Source organism: Leptodactylus fuscus, chromosome 5 (genome assembly GCF_031893055.1).
Source record: "Leptodactylus fuscus isolate aLepFus1 chromosome 5, aLepFus1.hap2, whole genome shotgun sequence".
NCBI lineage: Eukaryota > Metazoa > Chordata > Amphibia > Anura > Leptodactylidae > Leptodactylus > Leptodactylus fuscus.
The window spans coordinates 209888826-209909831 of record NC_134269.1 but is presented as its reverse complement, the minus strand read 5'-3'; the positions used below and the strand labels follow the sequence as shown (position 1 = coordinate 209909831).

Genomic DNA, 21006 nt, shown 5'->3' with positions numbered 1-21006 from the left:
AAAACTCATGAATAAAGTGATGGATGGGACTGAGATTACGAGGTTTGAGGCCCTAAACCCCGCCAGCATAAGGACCTGCCCCCAAATTAGTGTCACCGCGAGGCCCCGTTCACACAGGGCACAGGATGGCATATTTTGGTCCTGATTTTGACACGTCGGAATAGGACCAAAATGCGCCTGCCGCGGCTTCCGACACGTCGTGGCTTCCTGGGCCTAGTCCGGAGGGTGCTACCGCGAGGCGGATGCCGCGGCTGAATCGGCCGTGGAATCCGCCTGAAGAAAGAGCAGCTCGCTTGTTTTTTCCATAAGTGGGAACACACCGGTCACGGAAAAAAGGAAGCGAGCGGTCTCCATAGACCTCTATTGTGAGGGGGCGGATTCTGACATGGATTCAGTGCCAGAATCCACCCCCTCTTGCCCCGTGTGAACAAGCCCAGACAAATCCATTTCAGACTGCACCTGACCTGGCTGCTGCTACTATATACTATATACCTGGGCCAAGGTGTCTGAGGGGAAACTAATAAATGGCACATGGTAGGTGAGGTCCAATGAGGCCTAAGGTCTTCAAGATGCTACTATGGACCATTCGATATTGTGTACTATTAACACTACAATCCCTTTCCTGTCCTTGGGCACATGTGGTTTTATATACCACTAGAAAGCCAGAGGGGGCTCACAGCACAGCGTCATGGCTGGGTGGTAAAGAACATCCCCTCTGACAGTACAGAACTTTGGACAGTACTGTCAGGAGGGACGTTCCTCACAGCCCAGCTAGACTGTCAGGAACGCCCCTTCTGATAGTGAAGAGATATCGGGAACGGCAACGATATCTCTTGACCCAGGGCACACAACAGGAAAGCTGAATTCCGTATACTGTTGGTTTTCTAGCGTTGTATAAAACGCATGTGCCCGAGGACATGAAAGGTCCTCTTTAAGCCTGTCGTACTACTTTGATACCCCTAACAAAATCTGACCCAATTGACCTCAAAAACATGTTGAACTTTATTTCTTGACTTTTTGTTCACATATTTTTTTTTCCTATTTTCTCGCTATCGTCAGATTGAGTCTGCAGAAGTCTCAGGAAACAGCGTCATCTGCAGTTTCCTCCAGTACAACGAAAAATCGAAACCTTGGCAGAAGGTCTGGTGCGTGATCCCGAAACACGAGGCTCTCGTGTTATACATGTACGGAGCACCACAGGTAAGACAAATACACGTGACTCTCTGCTCACATGCAGTACCCTATACAATCATATAGGGGAGTAGATTTGGAATAATTTATCTCCCCTGAAACTATAAGATTGGACACGACCAGTCCTGCCAAAAATCAGCAGTTTGGGCTGGGATAAGTTTAAAGGTAAGCGGATCACAGGTGGGACTACCAGGGATCAAACATGATAGGTCCTCCTAAGATCTGCACCAACTTATTGGAGGTCCCAAATGACCAACGGGTAGGGTTGAGCCGATCTTGACTTTTCAGGATCGATTTTGAAATCCGATTTCCGATCATTTTTCATTCGAACCCGATCTCGATCCCCATTCCGATCCCAATGCAAGTCAATGGGATTTTTTTTTACTAATCGGAGATCGGATTTTAAAAACAATCCTAATCACTATACAGCATGGAATCTAACAATTGAACGCTTTAATTATTAGAATCCACGCTGTGTAGTGATTTTTTTTTTTAATCACTAAGTAGCCAGAGCATTTTTTTTAATCCTCTGGCTACTTAGTCCCCCCTGGTGCAGAGATGGCTGGTCCGGTGCCCGGTGTTCTCGTTCTTCTTTGCCTCGCTGCCCCCTGCCTCCCAGATTAGGAGAGTGTGGGCGGGTACTGGGAGGGGAGACGTCACGTCTCCCCACCCTAGACCCACCCACACTATCCTAAGCCACAAGCCCCGCCTTCTTCCTAGCTCTTTAACACTAACCTGTGAGGCGGGGGCAGCGAGGCAAAGAAGAACGAGAACACCGGGCACCGGACCAGCCATCTCTGCAGGTAAGTAGCTACTAGAGATGTTAGCTAGTCTCCCATTAGAATGAATGGATGCAGCCGGCGCGCAGGGGGTTAAGGCTGTGTGTTGGCTGCTTCCATTCATTCCTATGGAACCACAGCGGAGCCTTCACACTGAGTATACACTCCGCTCAGAATGAGCGGAGCGTATACTCAGTGTGAAGACTAACATTGTTAGCTTTTCCCACAAGACTTGGCCAGTAGCAAAGCATTGTGGGAAATAATCACCGATCTCGATCCCACCTAAAAAGATCATGTTCGGAATTCCGATTGCAATCGTGAAATTTTCTCGATCGCCGATCGGAATCCGATCTTTTCTGAACACGATCGCTCAACCCTACCAACGGGTCTACCCGGTATAGTCAATAGAACTGAGGATCGTCTTTAAAACCCAATATTTTTCTTGATTTTCTTTTTAGGATGTCAAAGCTCAAGCTACAATTCCTCTTCTTGGTTACGTTGTAGAAGAATCGCCCCGTGGAGTAGACTTGCCCTATAGCTTCAGACTCTCTCAGTCGAAATCCATTCACAGCTTCTCGGCTGACAGTGAAGAACTCAAGCAGAGGTGGCTTAAAGTCATCAACTTGGCAGTAGTGGGGGAGACCACGAGCGATCGGGAGGCCAACGGTGCTGTAGATGGGGACTTGGAACCTTCTTCGTAGAGACATAAGTCCTTCTCGGAAACCCCAACGAAATATGAACACAAGGCTAAGAAAGTCGTTGAAAACGATGAGCCAGACTTGGTCTACGGACCTGACTACCGACTTGGGTTTTAGCTTCCAGGTCCTATCCTTCGTTTAGTGCCAACCACAAGAACCCAAAGAATCCGTAAACATGGCGGTATGGATATTGGGTGGTCGAGAAGAAGACTTGGTGGACAAACAGTCTTCAACAGAGGTTTGGGTCAAGCTTTCACTACATGGTGACATTTTATGGACCTTCAGAGAGAAGAGCGTCTTTCCAGTTGAGAATGTCTAGTCTCAGTCCACGAATAAGGGGGAACCCTACCATCATTCTATGGACAACGATCACCCCCCGAGGGCTTCGATGATGTAAAATCCCACGTAACGTTCTAGGATCTCAGATATTTTATTAATGATTGCACAATCAGCTATAAGATGAAATCGCGATGTTCCGATTTATTCATAGAGTTCGGACGTGAAAATGTAACGGCACAAATGGTTCGAGAGAAGAAAGCACATGAAGTCTGTCCCGAAAGTCCGACACAAAAATCATAGTAAATGGAGAATTCTGGACTTTTATTTGCACTCAGATTTTATTTATTAATTAAATATTGTCCTTTGTAATACAGCATGGCGACTGTCGTCCTCCGGGGGTTAAATCTGTCATCTTAAAGGGAATGTCCTCCTTTTAGCACCATGCTGTTTTTAGGTTTAACATTCTGCTCTGGATAATTTTCTAATATATCTTTATGGTCAAAAAATACTCTGGTTATCTGATACAGAGCTTCAAATCTTCTCCACGGACGTAGTACAGAAAGGAGACACTAGGGGGAACGTACTGCATACTTTGTTATTATAGAGTTCAATGGATAAACAGTACATGTTAAGCTCATGAGCTCCCTCTAGTGGTGCCTGATGGCATGCAAGATTGTAATCAGTGACCTCTGTGACTACGTAGGTTATTGTGAGGTCTGTAACTGGTATAAAGATATATTAAAAAATATAAAAGCAATTAGGCTGTGACTAGTTAGTGTGTCGCCATGCAACACTGCAACTAATGCAAGTGAATGGGGTCTACCCCATCATTTGAGGCAACGTAACCCCATTAATTTATATTAGTTGTGATGCTGCAGGGCAAGTTGCCTTATAATGTTAAGGGTTAATTCATTTTAAGCTATAGGGAACGTCCTCCTGTCTGGTGCTTTAAGAGTCATTGTTCCCTATCCATCCGCACCCCTGTATGGGTTATCTATTGTCATCACCAATATCATAGGAATGTATGTATTTATGTGACGTTCCCCATTATATTTTCAATGTTTATATATTATGTTTTTTCTTCAGTTTTTGTCACATGCTCACAGGGGTGGCAGCCATTTTGTTGTTTGAAGTGCCTTAGCCATAGTGTTGGTCCTTATGAAAAAGCTGGCGAATCAACATTGTAATGATGTCAGTTAAAGGAACACTCCGGGCTAAATTTATACACTGGGCCTCATAATAACCAATCAGAGCTCGGCTTTCCCTTCAGCAATAAAAGCGGAAATCTGTTTGGTTGATATGGAGAACTGATTTGATAACTGAGGCCTACCGTTTTATGACTAGCTCAGGCACTGAGGGGGCGAAGAAGAGATCCTGGAGCGCCCCCTTTCTGCACTTAGCATAATACAGCATCCGTTTTGCCCAAAGTCACCTTGTAATGGGGCGGATATATGAATATTGGCAATATCAACGCCAGCCTTGAAAGCCCCATCGCCGTTGGAGGGTGCGCCTCATATACAATAAGTCGCACCCTCTACCTCATAGCTGGTGTATATTTCCCGCATCACTTACGCCATATTTCTGGACTCCTGCATTCCCTCACCACACCCCGTTTCAGGAAAGAGACAAAGGCGGCACAAAACCCCCCAATAAAGACTATTCATGTACAAGGCGTAATAAATCTGCCCCATTGAGTTCTGGTTCAGTTTACAAAATGGCTGCCAAATTGATCAGTGACATCATCAGTTGCTAACACTGACAGCCGATCATGTGATCAGTGTGCAGTGTGTCTCACCCATCTCTTTCCTATAGGGTAGCAAAAACCTGTGCAGGACTCCTTCCTATAAGTAGGTCCCAAGGGTCATAGAAAAGGTAAGGGGGGTGGGGGTGTCTCTGCAGACCCCAGAGTATAATGAGCAGAGGCCCAAATATAAAAAACAGTGTTACTCTCCTTTCCTGGTTTGCGATGCATCTCCCTTCTGTTTTCGGGTCTTCTGACTAACATCAGGGACCTGCAAGGCCTAAGATTGGGCCTTAGTGGGTCACGTGGCGTCATGACGCATTGTTTGGGCGGAGCGTTACTGTCATATGTCCATATGTGCCTGACAACTGAGGGGACAAATTTACTTTGACATGCTTTCTGATATGGGAGAATATATGTCACTAATAGCCTCAGGCTGCTACATTGTAGAAACCATACTGTATTAACAAATACAGGAGGCATTCTTGTTTTAAAGGGAGTCTGTCACCCCACCCATCATATTAATATTAATATATTAATCCCTGCAGTCAGATAGGTTAGGGTCACCTGAATCGGACAGTGTTGTCCCCTTGTGAATCGCTGCCTCGGTTGCTGAGATATTGCTGTTTTCTTGATATGCAAATGAGATCTTTGGACTAATGGCGGCCTCTACGTTGCTCCAAATGACTGATAAAACCATCTATATCTCGGCCACCGAGGCAGCGATTCACAAGGGGAAAACACTGTCTGATTCAGGTGACCCTAACCTATCTATCTATGGGGTTGGGTTGATATGATGGATGGGGGTGACAGACTCCCTTTAAGAAAAAAAAAAAAAAGCTCCCTGTATTTGTAAATCACAAATCCGTGAGGTGTGTCATGTGACAGACTGTTTAGGATCCCCTCATGGTGTCCATCATAAGACGCCACTCTTCTCATCAAATCTGATGGAACTGGCTACAGAGCCTTTAACGCGAACACAGCCATATTGGAATTTGTCCTCTCCTATTATACACTCAATTGTGCTAACGTGAACACTACATGTCCTGCGCTGTGTAAGGATACTGATCCATCAGTGAAGCTGTAAACTCCTGACCGCAGCATGGGATGTGACTAGAGGACATGACATAATGTAACACTGATTGGTAGGAACTAAAGGGGCCCTTCTGCCACATAAAAACACACCAGTATTACAAATAGCGCTTAGTAGGTGAGGGCCCCCCTGTAACAGATGTTGCATGGGGGGCCGGGAGCCTAATGTTACACCTCGGCCTGTATATAGCTCTTTATAGTCATCATGTTACAGAGTCCAAGCCTGAGCAAATCTGTAATTACTCATCTCCTGTTGGCTGAGGCCGGTTTGGCAGCAAAACTCAAGACAATGTATTACTGTGCCGCCAAAACCAACTATAAAACCTGTCTGGGTTTGGGTGTGTTCACGTTGCATTCCACTAAACGTCCCATAGTCTATGGCGTACAGATTTACATACCTTCCATTCATATACACCGTATACTGGGTCAGCTGACTATTAGGACTCGTAGCTCCTTATTCAGCTTCAGCACGTCTTGAAGTTTAAGTGCAGGACCTGCAAAAAAAAAAAATAAAAGAGGGGTTCTTAATCTTCAAAGTCACGTTGGCACATATCTGATCACATTCACACTTGAAAGTGAATTTATATTTTAAGAAAATCGTCAAATTTTTCCCCTTCTCTGACCTCCTTGCATAAAACTGTAAATGCAGGACAATCCCTTTAATGTATAAAAGTACTGAAAAAACCCTTTAAAAGCCTCGTCTTCATTAAATATTCATGATGACCCAACCTGGTTGCACAATCCATACGTTACAGCCACACAATAGAAGAGTAAGAGTGACCCCGGGCCTTGTATCCTGAGGGGTTCCGCATAGAATATACCATTATTGTAACTAGCACAAGGTAGGTAGGGGCCCCATCACAGATTCTGCATTGGGGCCCTTAGTTTCAAGGTACGCCTCTGGTGCCCATGTGATACCCACACAAAGACCTCACGTGCCACGGTGTAAGCCCTGGCCATCTTACTGACACCAATTTGGTTTTACAGGGTTTGCCCATTATGGTGCCTTAGATGACATGTATGTCTGGAAAAATCTGATTAATACTACAGGCCGGGATGGGAAACCTGAACGAACTAATGCCAAGCTGCGTGCTGCACAATGCCAATCCGTAACTGGAAAGCCGGTATGGATATTATGGCACTGCAATGGCAAGGAACAGTGGCAGTCCCCAAACTGGGCGGGTCTCTCTTTTATTTTGCATTATTAATCAGATTTTTAAGATGTTAAACTCCAATAAGCTGCAGTGTGAACGCAGCTCTAATATAAGCAGGTTCGGTGCAGAAATAATGGATGGTCTGAATTTCAATCAAAGTATATTAGGATGACCGAACATAGAGGGGGGCGCTCATGGCCAATCTTTAACCCCTAGAGCACAATGGGTTTACTCTTTACCCTTAAAGTGTATAGTCCATTTTTAATATCAAGTCAATTTTAGGATCTGTGTTGATTCATTTCTTCCCGTTTCTTTATAGCAACCAGGGCTCATTTTTTTTCCTGATACAAAGCTCCAAATCCCCTGCAAAGCCCGAGTTAGGTAATAACACTCTTCTTACAGCCACCACTAGAGGGAGCTTACCGTATACAGTGTTACTATAGAATTTATTGGATAAAGAGTATTATATTACAGAGGACTTTTTTTTTTACCACTTTCACCAACATTTCTTTACATCCTTACTTGGTGCTACTCACCATTGATTCTGGCACATTTGGAATTTTTTCTCTAGCCACCACTCTTCCCGAGAATTTAGGGCTGTTCGTTTCAGTGTATGATATATTGACTAGACTCCCTAATGTCTAGTGGGTGGTGTTAGGCAGGAGCAGGCGAAGGGGGGCATGTCTCAGAACTCCAATCACACAGTGCCAGAGCTCTGAGTCACGCCCCCTTTCCTGCCTGCACTCTCCTGGCATTAGGGAGTCTAGTTAACCTATCAGGCACCAAAACTAACCGTACTGATAGCTCAGGAACGGTGGGGGATAGAGAGAAAAGGCCAACAGCGTCTGAATCAGCACAGCGGTGCCTATTATATGATGAGAAGGGCTTGAGCTGGTGGAGATCTCAGCATTTGGAGTTCTGTATCATCAAAATGGAGCCCTGACTGCTTTGATGAAGCTTCTTATAACGTTGTCAATGAACGAAAGGATGTTGTTGAATGGCCCCGTTTTAACCTATTATGACAATAGAGATTTTGGAAGGTGTATATATTTCCTGTAATATATGTATATTTGGCCCTGAGCTGATGTGTTGTTGACGTCAAGCACTTTAATTACTGTTAATAGCTGAAAATTTATATTCTGTAAAAAGTAAAATAATCTTCAAATCTGATGAATGTTGTATTGGTAAAGACTCTGGTTATTATGCGAAATAAAATCCTGAAAGCTGGTCACCTCACTGAATGGACTAGTCTGGTTTTTTTTTTAAAAAAAAAATTTAAAGCAAATTTGTCCCCAATTTGTTTTTTAATTTATTCAAACCGCATTGTGAAATCTATATTTTTTTTTCTAGTTTTATTTTTTGATTTGTAGATTTTTTCTTAAATTTTTTTATTCTATGTTCTGTATATGATTATGAGGGCAGCCATCTTGCCTGAACTTCTCCGCTGTTAACAGCATTTAGTGATCTGCTTTACAGCATAGTCATAGCCATAGGCTGCAAAAGTCTGGAATCGATTCATTGAAGTCTATGGGATATTTTACTAGACATGCTCAGTGTGGGAGGAGGAGGGCATGGGATGGCGTATTTTGGTCCTGATTTTGACGCGGGAAGCCGCGTCTGTATAGGACCAAAATGTGCCTGTTGTGACTTCTGACAGTAATGGCTTCCCGCTTCAGAGTAGGCCCAAATGAATGGCCCTAATCTGGAGGGTGCTGCCACGAGGCGGATGCCGTGGCTGAATCGGCCGCGGAATCCGCTTGAAGAAAGGGCAGCCCGGCTCTATTTTTGTGAGCAGTATGTTCCTGGAAGCTAGCGGTCTACATACACCTCTATTGTGAGGGCGTGGATTCAGTGCCAAAATGCGCCCCCTGTGAACGAGCCCATAAGCGGTCATCTATTGTTAGTAAAGGATGCAATGATGGATCAGTGGTGTTATCTACAGAGGTGTTATCTTCTATTGTAATACCATCTGTTATGTAAATGAGGTGACTGCTGTAAAGAAAACCCCCCCAGAATTGGTATCAGTATATTATAAGGCTTAATGTTTTTAATATAGACATGGGAAATTCTTTAAAATATCTGATGTTCTATCTTTAGGATATCCCATTTGTGGGGTCTTTTTCATCTCTTACGCTAGGTGCGTTCAGGTTCTCCGTTCTGTGCTTTCCGTCTTCTGCATGCCAGAAGACGGAAACCACAGACCGGGTCTGGCCGTGAGCGGCGGTGAGCGTTTTATGCTCGCCGCCGCGAAACCGGTTTTTTTAAAAATCCGGACACAATGTACTGCATGTCCGACTCTGTGTCCGGATTATAAAACCCGGTTTCACGGCGGAGAGCATAAAACGCTCACCGCCGCACATCTCTCTCACCCATTCAAATGAATGGGTGAGAAAGCCTCCTGCAGGTTTCCGTCTCCTGCCTCTGTTTTATGCAGGAAACGGAAACCTGCAGAACGGAGAGGGCAACGCAGATGTGAACGAGCCCTTAGTGGGACTAATGTGCCCTGAGTTGCAATGCCAGGTAAAACCACTACAAAAAGTATGGCGCTATGTCTAGTAAAAATTATAGGGAATCTTGAAGCCCATTTTAATGGGTTTAAGGAGTCATATTGATCTTGTACATGATGGCCTAAACTGATATATCTGTACCTGACTACACAGTGTACAGAGTCTGAAGCGGACAACTCTGTATACTATATAGTGGCTATGCCAGGTGATTGCAGACCAGCCCCCTTTCTGCTTCCAGCTCAACACACTACGTAGTTCTGATACCAGTGGATATGAATTGATCAATAGGAGTGACCAGTGTCAAGCTGTTTAAAGGGATCCTATCATTAAAACTCAATTTTTTCTGCCTACCACGTAAGAATAGCCTTAAGAAAGGCTATTCTTCTCCTACCTTTAGATGTCTTCTCCTCACCACCGTTCAGTATATAATCCGGTTTTCGTCAGTATGAAAATATGTTCTCTCGCAGCACTGGGGCGTCCCCAATGCTGCGAGAGAACTCTCCAGCGCCGCCTCCATCTTCTTCAGGAACAGGTCTTCTTCTGGCGGTGGCTTCAAACTTCTAGGCCTCGGGCCTAGGACAAAGCCGACTGCGCATACTCGCCGGCCACAAGAAAATGGCCACTTACACAGTATTGTAAGCGGCCATTTTCTTCTGGCCGGCAGGCATGTGCAGTCAGCTGCCCGAGGCCTAGATGTTTGAACCCAGCTCCGGAAGAAGACGCACGAAGAGGCCGTTCCTGAAGAAGATGGAGGCAGCGCTGGAAAGTTCTCTCACAGCATTGGTGACGCCCCCAGTGCTGTTTGAGCGCTGAGGCCCACCCCCAGTGCTGCAAGAGAACTCATTTGCATACCAACGAAAACCGGAATTTCTACGGAATGGCGGCGCGGAGAAGACATCTAAAGGTAGGAGAAGAATAGACTTTCTTAAGGCTATTTCTACGTGGTAGGCAGAAAAAATTGAGTTTTAATAGAATCCCTTTAAAGAGGCCATGAACAACTGAAAGAAACCTTAGCCCTTTGGGGGGCATTGTGGCCATGAAGGGGGCTCTTGGTCTGGACAATGTTTAGGTAGGCACTGTATCATCCACACATTCATAGGATGCCTTTTCTTCTATTCTTAGCTCATCCTCTTGGGCGTGCACACAATAAATAGCCGTCTTGAAATACATAAAAGCCGCCCATATTGTGCAGCTGTGAGAGCCACGTGTAGACATGACGCCGGCGGCGGCTCAGGTCTTGGGGCTGGTATATAAGACGCACGAAAACCCAGAGAAATAAAGGGGCAATGAGGATTAGTGGGGTCTGAGCACCCCCACCTTAGTGACCACAAGGGCAGGGATTGTCTATTGAACCTCTGCGAACTTTCTGTCTAAATCGCTACAGGAAGAACCGTGTCATGTTGTTGCTGCGGTTTTTTGCCACAGCCCTTTTTGCTACGGTACACCTAGTGGGGCAGTAACTTGAGCCATGCTGTAAAATGTCTGCAGCGCTGATGACATACTGATGCAATACCCAAATACTTACTGCAGGATTTCCTCAGATTACAACTGGCTGCTGGGAATCTTTAAGTGTTGCCCATGAATGACATTTATCCGCTATCCTCAGGACAAGTATTTGATTCTTGGAGGGCGGCGACCGACTACTCAGGACCCCACTTTGTAAATGGAGCAGTCGTGCATCTATAGTACTGCCATTGTTACAGGAGGTCCCATACAAGTGAATGGTGCTCCGTGCACAATGGATGAACTTGGGGCCCTTTGTTGTGATGATTACTGGGGGTCCCATCAGTCTCATATAAGTTATAAAGGAATTATTACAAGTTCAACACTTATCACCTACCAAAGGAGAGGCAGAAGTGTTTGGTGGTCCATCTGCAGTGGTTTTCCAAGGAGGGCCTCAATGCTTAATCCCCCAGGGTGCTACTGTGACTGAACCAAAGGTTTCCAAGCAGGTTCTGACCCGTTTCCTATCCCGTATTACCGGTAATGGGGTTGGGGGGCTGTCAGACTAGATCAGTGTAATAATAAAGCCAGATGCCATAGTAGAGGTAACTAGTGGTGAACATAAGAGATGAGGGAGAAGGACAGGGTGACTCGGGGCTCAATGGTAGATCCCATAGGTGCAACCTGGAAAGCTGCAATAGAAGTTAATACTGTAGAGCCCCTTTAATCCCCCAGACAGGGGTCCGATGCCCCCTGTCTATATGGATCTGCTCCTCCATTCAATGTCTATCTGACTGACTGAAATGTTTTTATTGTTAAAACCCTAAACCCTATTCATAAAAAAAATGCAGCGCTAAAATTAAACAAGGATATGGCCTAGCAATCCTAAATGATCCCCCCTCCCCCAACTGCAGAGGTCAGTGTCCTCTCCTTACTGAATCTGCCTCACACCCACAGCCTCAGGTGTCTGTCAAGTACAAGTAAGATTACAATGTAACATGTGAACACAGCCTAAGGGGAAGAGTCTTCACATGACACCCAATATAAATTGGTTTTAATGCAGGAACTAAATATGCCCAAAAACCAACATGGAGGTCGCCCCTGCAGAGCCCCCAGGCCGCCCTGCTGGTTGTCAGCACTATTGTGTCTTTCCTGTACTCTCTTATCTCCCAATGTCACTGTCAGGGACCTCTCCAGAGACAACTTCCTGTTTGTGTCATGACGCACTTCCTGTTTCCTCACGGCTACGCTCCAGTCGCCATATTTACTATGGGCAAACTGCCTTCTCACTAACGCCTCAGTCCTTTCTATATAAAAATACCTCTACCCATTAACCCTTTAGAGTCATGTATCATACATATAACAGTGTTTTATTAACCTAACGTGATAGTTTTCAAATAACGTTGGAATAAGCCAAATACATACGCGGCTAATTCTTCTCGTCAGGCCGAAGGACTACAATTCCCGGCGCGCTTTGAATACTGCGCATGCGCGCAAAACATGTCCGCGCCCCTCCCAACCGCAAAGGCCTGTGGGCCGGGTCAATGGTTGCTTAGCGGTGGTGCCGGCAGCGGAGAGTAGTGGCCGCCCCCCTGCTGTCCCCTCCATTCATCGCCCGTCACAGGCCTGAGACATGGAGGCGCTCATCCCGGTTATCAACAAGCTGCAGGATGTCTTCAACACGGTGGGGGCCGACGTCATCCAACTGCCGCAGATCGTGGTGGTGGGGACGCAGGTGAGTGCGGCAGTGCGGGGCGCCCCTACCCGGGCTGGACCAAGGGGGATGGCAAGGGGGGTCAGTAGTAGAGACCAAGAGGGACATGACAGGGGGCAGTGGAAGAGGCCAAGGGGATTATGACAGGGGGCAGTGGAAGAGGCCAAGGGGGTTATGACAGGGGGCAGTGGAAGAGACCAAGGGGGTTATGACAGGGGGCATTGGAAGAGGCCAAGGGGGTTATGACAGGGGGCATTGGAAGAGACCAAGGGGGTTATGACAGGGGGCAGAGGAAGAGGCCAAGGGGGTTATGACAGGGGGCAGTGGAAGAGGCCAAGGGGGTTATGACAGGGGGCAGTGGAAGAGGCCAAGGGGGTTATGACAGGGGGCAGTGGAAGAGGCCAAGGGGGTTATGACAGGGGGCAGTGGAAGAGGCCAAGGGGGTTATGACTGGGGGCAGTGGAAGAGGCCAAGGGGGTTATGACAGGGGGCAGTGGAAGAGGCCAAGGGGGTTATGACAGGGGGCAGTGGAAGAGGCCAAGGGGGTTATGACAGGGGGCAGTGGAAGAGGCCAAGGGGGTTATGACAGGGGGCAGTGGAAGAGGCCAAGGGGGTTATGACAGGGGGCAGTGGAAGAGGCCAAGGGGGTTATGACAGGGGGCAGTGGAAGAGGCCAAGGGGGTTATGACAGGGGGCAGTGGAAGAGGCCAAGGGGGTTATGACAGGGGGCAGTGGAAGAGGCCAAGGGGGTTATGACAGGGGGCAGTGGAAGAGGCCAAGGGGGTTATGACAGGGGGCAGTGGAAGAGGCCAAGGGGGTTATGACAGGGGGCAGTGGAAGAGGCCAAGGGGGTTATGACAGGGGGCAGTGGAAGAGGCCAAGGGGGTTATGACAGGGGGCAGTGGAAGAGGCCAAGGGGGTTATGACAGGGGGCAGTGGAAGAGGCCAAGGGGGTTATGACAGGGGGCAGTGGAAGAGGCCAAGGGGGTTATGACAGGGGGCAGTGGAAGAGGCCAAGGGGGTTATGACAGGGGGCAGTGGAAGAGGCCAAGGGGGTTATGACAGGGGGCAGTGGAAGAGGCCAAGGGGGTTATGACAGGGGGCAGTGGAAGAGGCCAAGGGGGTTATGACAGGGGGCAGTGGAAGAGGCCAAGGGGGTTATGACAGGGGGCAGTGGAAGAGGCCAAGGGGTTTATGACAGGGGGCAGTGGAAGAGGCCAAGGGGGTTATGACAGGGGGCAGTGGAAGAGGCCAAGGGGGTTATGACAGGGGGCAGTGGAAGAGGCCAAGGGGGTTATGACAGGGGGCAGTGGAAGAGGCCAAGGGGGTTATGACAGGGGGCAGTGGAAGAGGCCAAGGGGGTTATGACAGGGGGCAGTGGAAGAGGCCAAGGGGGTTATGACAGGGGGCAGTGGAAGAGGCCAAGGGGGTTATGACAGGGGGCAGTGGAAGAGGCCAAGGGGGTTATGACAGGGGGCAGTGGAAGAGGCCAAGGGGGTTATGACAGGGGGCAGTGGAAGAGGCCAAGGGGGTTATGACAGGGGGCAGTGGAAGAGGCCAAGGGGGTTATGACAGGGGGCAGTGGAAGAGGCCAAGGGGGTTATGACAGGGGGCAGTGGAAGAGGCCAAGGGGGTTATGACAGGGGGCAGTGGAAGAGGCCAAGGGGGTTATGACAGGGGGCAGTGGAAGAGGCCAAGGGGGTTATGACAGGGGGCAGTGGAAGAGGCCAAGGGGGTTATGACAGGGGGCAGTGGAAGAGGCCAAGGGGGTTATGACAGGGGGCAGTGGAAGAGGCCAAGGGGGTTATGACAGGGGGCAGTGGAAGAGGCCAAGGGGGTTATGACAGGGGGCAGTGGAAGAGGCCAAGGGGGTTATGACAGGGGGCAGTGGAAGAGGCCAAGGGGGTTATGACAGGGGGCAGTGGAAGAGGCCAAGGGGGTTATGACAGGGGGCAGTGGAAGAGGCCAAGGGGGTTATGACAGGGGGCAGTGGAAGAGGCCAAGGGGGTTATGACAGGGGGCAGTGGAAGAGGCCAAGGGGGTTATGACAGGGGGCAGTGGAAGAGGCCAAGGGGGTTATGACAGGGGGCAGTGGAAGAGGCCAAGGGGGTTATGACAGGGGGCAGTGGAAGAGGCCAAGGGGGTTATGACAGGGGGCAGTGGAAGAGGCCAAGGGGGTTATGACAGGGGGCAGTGGAAGAGGCCAAGGGGGTTATGACAGGGGGCAGTGGAAGAGGCCAAGGGGGTTATGACAGGGGGCAGTGGAAGAGGCCAAGGGGGTTATGACAGGGGGCAGTGGAAGAGGCCAAGGGGGTTATGACAGGGGGCAGTGGAAGAGGCCAAGGGGGTTATGACAGGGGGCAGTGGAAGAGGCCAAGGGGGTTATGACAGGGGGCAGTGGAAGAGGCCAAGGGGGTTATGACAGGGGGCATTGGAAGAGACCAAGGGAGGGTTATGACAGGGAGCATTGGAAGAAACAAAGGGGGGGGGGGATGATGGGGACATTGGAGGAAACCAGGGTGGGCATTGGAAAAGACCAAGTGGGAATGATGGGGTATTGGAAGAGACTAAGGGGGTTATTACAAGGGGCATTGGGAAAGAACAAGGGGGCTATGATGGGGGCCAATGGAAAAGACCAAGGGGGAATGACAGGAGAAATTGGAAGAGACCATGGTGGTAGGACTTTGGAAGAGACCAAGGGGGGGATGATGGGGATATTGGAGGAAACCAGTGTGGGCATTGAAAAGACCAAGGGGGTGACAGGGGGTATTGGAAGAGACTAGGGAAAGATGACAGGAGGCATTTGAATAGTCCAAGGGTGAGATGGCATTGGGAGAGACCAAGGGAAGGAAGACAGGGTGAACTGTTTTATTGACAGGGGTTGTTGGGGGCATTGGTGCACCCTGTATCGTATCCATCTTACATTATGACCTGGAGATCGCCCCCTAGAGGCTGCACATTGTCATTCTTCCTATTGTTACACTATTTGGCGCTGACCCCGTCCACCATATACAGTAATATATTGGGCCCCTTTTCTATTTATTTGCTGCCCCTATAAGGGGATGTGGTTATTGATTCACCAGCCCAATGTTGGAAAGAGCTGGAAGGGCTTGTACCCCAAAAACCTGATCACTGGGGCTCCAACCAATCTTCCCAACTGGTGTCCTGTGAACCACATTTGAATGGGTCGAGGGTGTAGCATCCACGCCACTGGTCCCTAGGGACAGCCCTCAGTCCAGTCACATTAGGGTGACAAGATCCCTGTTTTTTATGATTGGTGGGTTCCAGCAGCCAGACACCCAGTGATCAGATTGTTTTTCGGGTCTCAACCCCTTTAAGGTTAGCAGAATCTGCACTAATGGCGTCCTGAGTGCTGTGTACACAAGGGCAGGACCTGGTACTAATACGTTGCACGCTGCTTCTGATGTAATCCATGTGTAACTATGATAATTGCCGTATTTCTGGTTATTTCACGTTACCCTTGGCCCACAGGTTTGGGGTAACGTGCTGTTTGGTGACGATACATCTGCCAATCACAAGAACACGGGTCCCGTCATCACTGTTAAATATACAACATAAGTTTTCCACATAGGCAACGGCGACAGATTTTTATTTTTTGGCACGTTGGAGAGTGAGACAGATTTAAGAAGATCTGGATGACTGAGGGGATTCATAGTTTTAGGCTAAGGCCCCCACGGGCCGTAATTGCAGCGCTAAAGCGTCATCGCATTGCGGTTCTGTCTGGAGTTTTCCTCTGCGTACTTTCTCTTCCCATTATATCTATGGGAAAGCCGCCGCCGTTTCATAGATATAATTGACATGCTGCGATTTGCAAAGCCGCAACGGCTTTGCAAATTGCAGCATGTCCGCGCTGCGATTTCTTCCGCAAAGTGGGCATGGGATTTGCATGAATCTCATCCACTTTGCCTGCACTGTACAACGCCGCCGTTACGTCCCTGGGGCCCCGGCCTTAGACAGTGCAAAGTTGAACATTTTTTATGTCAGATTCAGAAAAAATGGGCAAGTGTAAGAACCTGAGCGACGGTGACCAGGACGAATCTGTGATGTGTAAGTGATTGGTCAGGTCTTGTGCACAGTGGTTAGTAACTGGTAGTTGTCTAAGGGAGGACAATGGATGACAAGGACCTGGGTACCAAAGTGTCAGGAGCCGAAGCCGGGATGTCTGCCAAACTGCTGTAGGGGAAATTGCTAAAAAGCAAGGAGTCAGTACACATGGGGCATTGCAGAATGTTGTGCCTGTGCAGGTACAGACCGTATATGCTGACCCCCGCCACCCCTAAAATCATTTACACTTAGTGCATAAAGCGGGCCACAGTCTGGTGAGATGAATTGTAGATGGCCGGGTATAGGTGTCACTTACCCAGGAAGGAGATGGCACCAAGATGCATTATGGGACAGAGACAGAAATTCAGTTATGGCCCCAGGATCAGGAGGGATCCTAGAAATTGATCATAATGTGACTGAATATTCTAGTAATATATCCTCTCGCCTCACAGGGCTGGAGTGCCCCTTTAAACCTGCACCTACACTGGTGCACACAGGAGCGGCTTACAGTAGTGCAGCCAATCATCATAGGCCCTTATTATCACACAGGGTTTATAACTGTCGTAAATCATGGCGGAGGTCTGGTCGGTCCTTGTGTGCACATGTGATATTCAGGGCCCTACACTTGAGACTGTCAGGGCATGCTGGGAGTTGTAGTTTCAGCTCAGGTTGGAGTCCCCCCATGTATAATATGGTGCCCTGCTACGACAAAGGACATCACATTGGGACACGGTCTAGGTTATAGAGTTGTCCATGGCAATCAACCACGTTCCGGCCCTTGAAAAGTGAAAGCAGTGACCTGATTGGTTCACTTTTGATAATCTCTCAATGTGTGTAATACAATATGGCCGTGGCATATTGTATCACGTCTCTGTTGGGGTCACAGGTAATATGCCCACGGCCTGGCACTGGTCCATATGGGCGCAATCCATTCAGGGCTACCGTCACTCCTAAGGATTAAGGTCTGGCCTGTTTTGAGGTCTCCTTCATACCATGTGGGGCGCACATGGTACACGCCTTGCCAGGGGTGGGGACAGGATCCAGTAATCGGGGCAGAACTATGTACCTCCATAGTCTGACAACCCCCTGTACCTTAACAGAATGGCGCGGATGTGAATGCGGCCTTGGCCAGGATAATCTGTCAGCCTTTCTCTGCAGTATCTATGAGAATAAGGACTTGTTCACACCTCGGTAACCTCAGACTGTATGTACACCCATTGATTTTATTGGGAACATTCGTCCTTTTTGGATGTTTTGCGGACCTGGATGCTTATTGTCCTGAGAAAATCGCAGACCGTGTGTATGTGGTAGAGACGGGCAGAACTGCTTCGGCACAAGCCAAGTTTTGTTTTTTTGAGCCCCATATAGGGATCACACTGTATTTTCTTTTTCTTCCTATCAGTATGTCTTTGTAGAATGGGAGGAAATCCACGCAAACACGGGGAGAACATACAAACTCCTTGCAGATGTTGTTCCTGGTGGGATTCGAACCCAGGACTCCAGCGCTGCAAGGCTGTGTTACCCAAGTTTGACCTGAATATTCCAAATTGTTCGGTTTTTAATTAAACCAATTTGTTGTATTTATATGGCCGCCGCGACATGCAATGCGGTAAATTATTATAATCTGCGATTTTATTTTGCGTGCACAAAAGCTTGTGTGTACGCAAATATGTCCTCCAAATCTTGTGCTGCGTTTCATTGGACAGGGGGAAATCTGTGAATGACAAAATCCGTAACCCTTGTTTTTGCCTCCAAATAGCGTATGGGCTGACGCGTCTCCTGTACTCCGGCGGCCTGACTGCTCTGGTGTTCAGTACGGTTGTATATAGTGCACTGACGGGGCTCCTGTATATCTCCTGGAGATGACAGGCCAGTCACATAAGACAGTAGATTTCCTTGGACTCACGTCTCGAGTGCCTGGTAGCGGAGGCGGCCATGCTGTGAGAGGCCTCCAGGCTGAATGACACGAGAGGAGGATTCCTCATAAGATACAGCTCGTGACCCTCACAAGGTTATGGCCGCCCCTCCGAGGATTGATTATTAATAGATTATTAATGGTGTCTGTCCCGGCCCGTCTACGACGCTCATCATACCTGATGGATTTCTTGTGCTTGTCCTGTCGTGGCAACTCTCACGTGACAGATTTGCTTGTGTTGTGGCCGATGCAACGTTGTGGTCTGGGTTGATTTGAGCCCTTAAAGGGGTTGTCACCTGAATATGTCACCATAGGGGCTCGTCTCATGCGATTGCCCTCTTTAACATCTCACATTTCAGTCAGGTTTTTGGCTTTATCTGCTCCTTGGAAAGCTGGATGATCATTCACAAGACCACCAAGTCTCGGTAGATGCCAACATTGGACACCCGCAGCAAATATTGGGTCACCTGGGCTTCTATGGTTTGTTTAGCCCCCATATTATAGTACTCGCATAGGATGCCATCCAGCTTTCCCAGACTCCTGAATGGCAAATCTGACCTGTCACACAGAATTATATTGTTGTTGTGTTCCGTAACACTTCATGTACTCTCTGCCATGTTTATTGCTATTTTAGGTGTCACCCAACTTTCCCAGGAGCAGATGCAGCTAAGAAATATCCAGTTTGGCCGCACTATATCCTGCACAGTGGCCATTAAATGTATAGCTGGAGCGGTTCGTATATAGGGCCGTGTACCTAAAGGACATGCTGAGGTAGCGCTCTGGTTCTGTATACTGCGAGGCGGTGACATATACTGCTGACATAGACGTGTGTTGTCCGCACTACACCCCACAATGGTATTGTGCTGTACATAATATGGCGTCACACACCTGCCTGTCATTGTTATGGCCTCCGGCTCCTTCCTCGCTCTGTCAGTAGGTCACCGTGTCATATATTGTATGTACAGCCGTATACTTGTGTCCCAGGCACCTGCCAGTAATATGTGTCCTTAGTTTTGCCATCTTGTCATAAGTCCTACAATAGACTTTCGGTGGAATTTATTAAGACTGGTGTTTCATATGACAGTTTTGGGGGGTGTTCAGACATAGAAATGTGACGCTGAGGCTCAGTTCACATCTGCACCACTCACTCTGTGGTTCAGGTCTGCCAGGTGACCCAAACATTGGAGAGCCGGGCCACTAAAACAGTGGTCACACGTGAACATCGTTGGACCCCATAGACTATAGATGGGGTGCGCCGAGGTCCACCATTGTCAAACTGACTTTTGGCGGTTTCTGCAATGGATTCTCCAGCGCAAGCCTGAATTTGTCCAGCGGAAAATTTCTGTTTTGGGAATTTGAAGTAGATTTTTTTTTTTTTTTCTAATCCGCTGAATTTGGAGAAGGGAGCCATGGTATTTTTCCTTTATTTGGCAGGACTAAATTCCGCTCCAACAGAAATGGTGTATTTACCGCCTCCCATTCATTTCAATGGGAGTTTTCAGGTGGAATGAGTAGGGCGCCAGCAGGAAAAAATAATCTACTGCCTCCCATTGAAATGAATGGCTGGAAGATTTCGGGCGCAACTTAAGGTAGATTCAGCACCTCCATATGAACATACCCTTAACCTGTTCCCTCAGGGCGGGTTCACACCTGCGCCCAGTCTCCGATTTGTGGGTTTCCATCTTCTACCTGAGAAACCCGGCAGTCAGTGTCTGCCCGTGAGCGTCTTCTGCCTGTCCGCGGTGAAACCGTTTTTTTAACCAGACACAAAGTCCTTCATGTCCGATTTTGCCGCGGTGAGGCACAAGACGCTCATGGGCGGATACCTTGCAAACCCGTTCAAGTGATGCTGGGTTCACACCAGCGCCCAATCTCCGTTTCCAGGTTTCCTTCTTCTGCTGACAGAATACAGAAACCTGTCAGACCATGTCCAGCCGTGAGCGCCTGTGAGCGTATTGTGCTCTCTGCGGCGAAACCGGTTTTTTTAACTGGATACAAAGTCCTGCATGTCCAACGTTGTGTCTGGTTAAAAAAAAAAACGGTTTTGCCGCGAAGTCCACAAAACGCTCACAGGCCGGACACTTTCCAAGCCCATTCAAATGAATGGTTATGAAAACTGACTGCCGGTTTCAGTCTCCCGTCCAGTTTCGAGCAGGAAATGGAAACCTGCAAAACAGAGACCCGGGGCGCAGATGTGAACGAGCCCTTAATTGGTTTGAAAACTGACTGCCGGTTTTCGTCTCCTGTCCGGTTTCTCTGCAAAGTGGAGACCGGGCGCAGGTGTGAACACGCCCTCACTGGCACCAAATGCACCAGAATTGGCTACACGTACAAGTCCGAGTGTGTAGGCTGAGGAGGGTGCATGATTTAATAGCGGAATACACTTGGGTGGCAAAAAAAAAAAAGCGCCATGTCTATGCCAATTTAT

General features: G+C 48.2%; 2 protein-coding genes across 8 annotated transcripts in view; both read left to right on the top strand.

The window, feature by feature from the left end:
* FGD4 (FYVE, RhoGEF and PH domain containing 4) overlaps positions 1 to 8162 on the top strand; it is a 79879-nt gene extending 71717 nt beyond the window's left edge. For all 4 annotated transcript variants that reach the window (XM_075275178.1, XM_075275179.1, XM_075275181.1 and 1 more), the window contains exons 16-17: positions 1060 to 1200; positions 2429 to 8162. In XM_075275178.1, coding sequence (XP_075131279.1) covers positions 1060 to 1200; positions 2429 to 2671 — 384 coding nt within the window. In that variant the 3' untranslated portion in view covers positions 2672 to 8162. The remainder of the gene's footprint in view (positions 1 to 1059; positions 1201 to 2428) is intronic.
* Positions 8163 to 12389: 4227 nt separating this feature from the next.
* DNM1L (dynamin 1 like) overlaps positions 12390 to 21006 on the top strand; it is a 30024-nt gene continuing 21407 nt past the window's right edge. For 3 of the 4 annotated variants that reach the window (XM_075275176.1, XM_075275174.1, XM_075275175.1), the window contains exon 1: positions 12390 to 12619. In XM_075275176.1, the coding sequence (XP_075131277.1) occupies positions 12518 to 12619 (102 nt within the window). In that variant the 5' untranslated portion in view covers positions 12390 to 12517. The remainder of the gene's footprint in view (positions 12620 to 21006) is intronic. The other variant, XM_075275177.1, reaches the window with a different exon arrangement.